General features: G+C 42.2%; 1 protein-coding gene across 1 annotated transcript; it reads right to left on the reverse strand.

Moving 5' to 3' along the window:
* Positions 1 to 366: 366 nt before the first annotated feature.
* Positions 367 to 4,335, reverse strand: LOC123955686 (olfactory receptor 6C75-like). The gene is made up of 2 exons (XM_046027963.1): positions 4,320 to 4,335; positions 367 to 1,313 (listed from the first exon to the last, which is right to left on the reverse strand). The coding sequence occupies exons 1-2, from the start codon at positions 4,333 to 4,335 to the stop codon at positions 367 to 369; spliced, it is 963 nt and encodes a 320-aa protein (XP_045883919.1).
* Between the last annotated feature and the right edge of the window lie 635 nt (positions 4,336 to 4,970).

The raw sequence follows: 4,970 nt of genomic DNA on the forward strand, positions 1-4,970 counted from the left end.
CTTTCTTAAAGCATCATTAATTCTGTTGTGCCATGTTTATGGCTAAAGAGAAGTAAAATTAAAATGTATATATTGCTAAAATTTAGAAACTTCAAGCACAGGATTTTTATCAGTGGTAATAATAAAAAATCAGTAAAGGGTATTGCAATTAATCAATTGTCATCAATACATGGAATATTTAGGGAGAAGATAGTTAGGTACAGCAATGTAAAATGTGTCTTGTAAAACAGATTTTTATTTTGCTAGCGATGTACAGATCAACTGTGGTTGCCTGAGACACTGCCATACAACTCTGGACTGCAAAATTGGGCAGAATGAAGACAGATGGTTCTCTGAAGCCTTCCACTCCAAAGCCATGTGAATTTTTTATCTTGATATTTTTATTCTGCACATCATCTCCCTCAGAGCCTGGTGGACCTGCTTGTTCCGCAGAGTGTAGATGACAGGGTTCAGCAGTGGGGTCACCACCGTGTTCACAAGGGCAGCCTCCCTGTTGGAGTCCAGCCTGTTCGTTTGCTTTGGTTTCATGTATATAAACACACAGCTGCCGTACATCAGTGAGAGGACTATGAGGTGAGAGGAGCAGGTGGAGAAAGCTCTCTGTTTCTCCTTGGCTGATGGGAGTCCCACAATTGTGACTACTATGTTGCTGTATGCAGTGATGGTTATAATAAGGGATGTCAAAAGGATAAACAAAGCGAGGGCAAAAGCCAACATTTCAACAGACCTGGTGTCAGAACAGGAGAGATGAATTAGGGGGCCAATGTCACAGAAGAAGTGGGGGATGACATGGGGGCCACAGAAGGATAACCGGGAAACCGTTACTACTGGACCAGTGATAAGAGTGAAGGCCAAAGCGAAACAGGCAGTGACCAGGAGGAAGCAAGTCTTCAGGTTCATGATGGTCAGGTAATGCAGAGGCTTGCAAATGGCCACATACCGATCCAGAGACATCACTGCTATGAGGAGGAAACCTGTTGCTCCCAGAAATACAAAGACAAATGCTTGTATGAAACAGGCAGGAAAGGAAATGGTTTGCTTGCCTGAGAGAAATATGACCAGCAACTTAGGAATAACAGCACTTATGAAACAACACTCAAAGAAGGAGAAAATGCTGAGGAAAAAGTACATAGGTGTGTGGAGCCGGGAGTCAGCACAGGTGATGGTGACTATGACCGCATTGCCTGCAATGGACGCCAGGTATGCCAGCAGGTGTACAAAGAAGAGGACCTTTCCCAGGTGCTGGACGGCAGGAAACCCCTCCAAGGTGAATTCTTGGACAGTTGTCCCATTCCTCATTTCCATGAGCATCTCTTTCACATCATTATCACTGCTGGTCTAACCTATATCAGGGAACACAAAGGTTTTAGAGAAGCATGATTAAGTTATTTGCCTATCAAAGAAGGTGGAGAAGCAGATAACAATGTGGTTTAGCCTACTGGTCCTTGATTCAGAAGGAGCTCAGTTCAGTATTAGTTCGATACTGAGTCCTAACTCCTGAGGAATGTGTCTCCTTTGGAGACCTTTGTGAACTTCACTTTCACCCTCTGTAGAATGAAGATTATAGTATTTATCTATTCATGTTCTTTGAGAATTAAATAAGATAAACCATGGAAATCATTTGACAGATGATGCCAATGTTTCCTATATGTTCTTCAATGTCTAAGTGTAATATTATGATCAGTAATATGATGCTTAATAGACATCATAAGTAGGCAGAGTTGTTGACATTTTCATGCTTACAAAATATTTTATTTTTAATAATATTAATTTGTAAGTAAACATAACAATAATGTTAGTAATATCCATTGAATATCCCTTGTAAAATCTGCAATACATTCTATGGTCTAAGTTGTCATCATCATCATCTGTTGAAGACTTATGCTTGTTCTATGCTGGTCACTGAAATTCAGTATTTCTATTAGTCTTCACAATAACCATGAGCCCCTTCTACAGAAGCAGAAATTGAAGCCTGGAGAGTTCCAGAGAGCTTTCTAGGACACATAGCTGGGAATTTAGCTGGGACATTAGGCAGAATGCCAGAATCTGGAGGATCTGCTATTTCCATATGCAGTGACAAATATTTTAAAATGGGATAATATCTATTGTTGATGATCTCTCAATCTTCAGTGAAAGATTAGCTTTATTTATCATAATTGTTTCTACTCTTGGTTAGATTCACTGAGGAGTTACAGATCTGTGGAATGACACAGGACTGAGAGAGCAACTACTTTAGCACAAACATTTTATAGAAGAGACTGGAGACTAGGGGCTGCACAACTTGAGGTAAGTTGTAAATCCAGGATTTACCTCCCTCCATCCTCACCACAGGGTTCATGCTGGCCTGTGATGCAGGTGGGAGTGATAGTAGTTTATAAGATCAACCCACTATTATGCAGGTTATGCAGGGCAGCTGGCATCAAATCTCCAAGTACATTCTTCTCTCTTCAGTCCTTTCAATAAGTTAACTTCTCTCGAGATGGTGTTTGGCTCTAGCGTCTCAATGTTAGGCTAAATGTCTGGTGTGTGGGATGTGTCTCTCTGAGTAATGCACTCTGGGCCATGTCCTCTGAAGGCCAGCTCATGAAACCAAACTGTTCCCCCTGAGTGGCACAACCAGAGGAGCCTCCGCTTCTGTTCCTCTTGACCCCAGTAAGTTCACCGGGTCACCAGGGACCACGGAGCCAGGCACACACATGAATCACCTCATTGGGGGCCAGGTTTCCTCTTCTTGCAGTTACTGTCTTGGAAGGGCTTGCTCTTGGCTGCAAGGAAAGGAGAGTAGAAGGAAAGGCATTTTTCACAGCCTGTTGTCCCACGGTGAAGTGAATATGCATCCCATGCTACCGGTGCTCTGAATGCCAAAGCCCTGTTTCCATAGCCCAGGATGTTTCATAGCACAAGGTTACATTCAGTTTTGACCACTAAAACCACTGAGGGGAGAAAATGGACTAAAACAACTACATTTCACTGGCCCCAATTCTGGGCTAGAGCTGGACTCCCAGACTGCTTAGGTTTCTGAGGAAAAGTCTGGCTCTGCCTCCCCCAGTAGGTAGAAGCCCACCTAGCATGCAACATTGCTGTCACCTCCTACACCAGTTAGTGGGAGAAGGCAGCTTCTTATAGGTTTAGCCCTAGGTGCTGCTGAGACACAGGACCTTCTGCAGCAGTGCTTCATGTCATGGGTGCACCTGCTCCAAGTTACCTTCTACTGCATTATGGTCCTCCATCATATGCTCACCTTTCGATGTGGAGAACATCCTTATTTTACTGCACCAACTGTTAGAAGATGCTGATATGAAAATTTGAGGCCTCTATATTGTTTTTGTCACAATACTATTTGGTGACCCAGCAGGAAGGACCTGGTCAGTGAGCAGAGAATCTAGGCCTCCAAACCTTACTAGATGTTGAAGAGACAGGGACAGAAAGTGAAGGCACAGCTGGTGCCTGGGGACAGCTGATAATTCAATGTTGAGAACAAGAATTACTGGCCTAGCCCTTCCTTATATCTATCTTCCCATTGTCTCTGGTGATGGTGACTCCCAGATGTCCCCATTGTTCTCTGACAAGAGTTTTGGAGGAATTATACGACCATTTCCCATGGGTTTTTAAATCCCAAGTTGAATATTGCTACTGATTTGAGGTTAACAGTTCAGACTACAATTTTCTACTGTGATATTTGCACTGAGACCAGAGAACAATTGTTGAAAGAACAGACTTTATGGTGAAAAACAGCTGGATTACACCCTGGCTTTCATGAGGCTTTTGGGGAACTCCGCCTTTCTTGGTCAATCATTCCTCATTCTTCCACCAATATTATGATTCTATTCATTGCATATTTTCATCTGAAAAATATTTGCATTGTGCTCCCCAATATCCTTGAAAAAGGAAAGGGAACATTGTCCTTTTCAGGGAAGAAAGGGAAATTCTAGGTGGTTTCTGTACTATCTCTAACCTGGCAGGCCCCAGTCTTTTTAAATGTATCTGGGATGTGGAACCCCAGATTCTTTCTAAATGTAGAAGAGTATAGATGTGAGCTTGAGGGGGGAGAAGCTGTATCCATAGCAACCACTGTGTTAGAAAACTGCTGCTTCTCCTGTGTATCTCAGCTGGGCTGCCATGGCAGAAGTGACCTCTGTGTTTCCCATCCAGAGTCCAATAAGGAGACAAAACTCCCAAAGTATTTGCTGGCAGCCCTGGAGCACATGGTGCTTGGAAATTTGTCCTGCATGAATCTGCCCTCATCATAATTGGTCTCACAAGGTCAAGGCAATTACTACAGAAACTTTCATGAGTATTTATGTGGGCCCCATCTACACCAATATACAAAATCATTTTTACAGTATCTGTCCATCCACACACTTCTACTTTCCATCCAGGCCAAACTTGGACCCCAGGGTTATTTTCTCAGTTGGAAGTGAGGGAAAATAAAGAGTAATGGGAGAAGAGTTACAGAAGCTAGAGCAATATGAGACTATGTATTTTAATGCTAAGATAAAGGTGCATTTGCATGAGGTTTTCATTTTATTCAGTGCTAATTCTTGGTGCAGAAATACCTATCATACCTGAATGAGTCCCTATGGCAACATGATGGTGGGAATGTGGGAGGAAATGGTCTGGGTTTGATGTAAAGTTTTACAAAGTGGACAAAGAAATGGGCTGAACTAACTCTACATTGTATCTAGCATAAGGGGTGGTGAGCTGATACCATGAAATATTTCTAATTGTCCTTGGTCTATTTTCTCTTTTCTGGACAGTGCCTTCTTGGCTAATTATTTACCTACTATTTCTTTGTGTTTTTAAATGATACCTTGATCTCATTTGTTGTGGCTATTTTACAGCATTGCTTGTGTTTTGAGTGTTTAGTTATCCCATGAGAGTAAGGAAAGGGACAGTTCTTCAAGTTGTATTAGTGATTATCAAATTTAGAAGGATAAAGCACACCAGTTTATAGATTCTCCTCTGCAAAA

The sequence above is a fragment of the Meles meles genome, chromosome 13, assembly GCF_922984935.1.
Source record: "Meles meles chromosome 13, mMelMel3.1 paternal haplotype, whole genome shotgun sequence".
NCBI lineage: Eukaryota > Metazoa > Chordata > Mammalia > Carnivora > Mustelidae > Meles > Meles meles.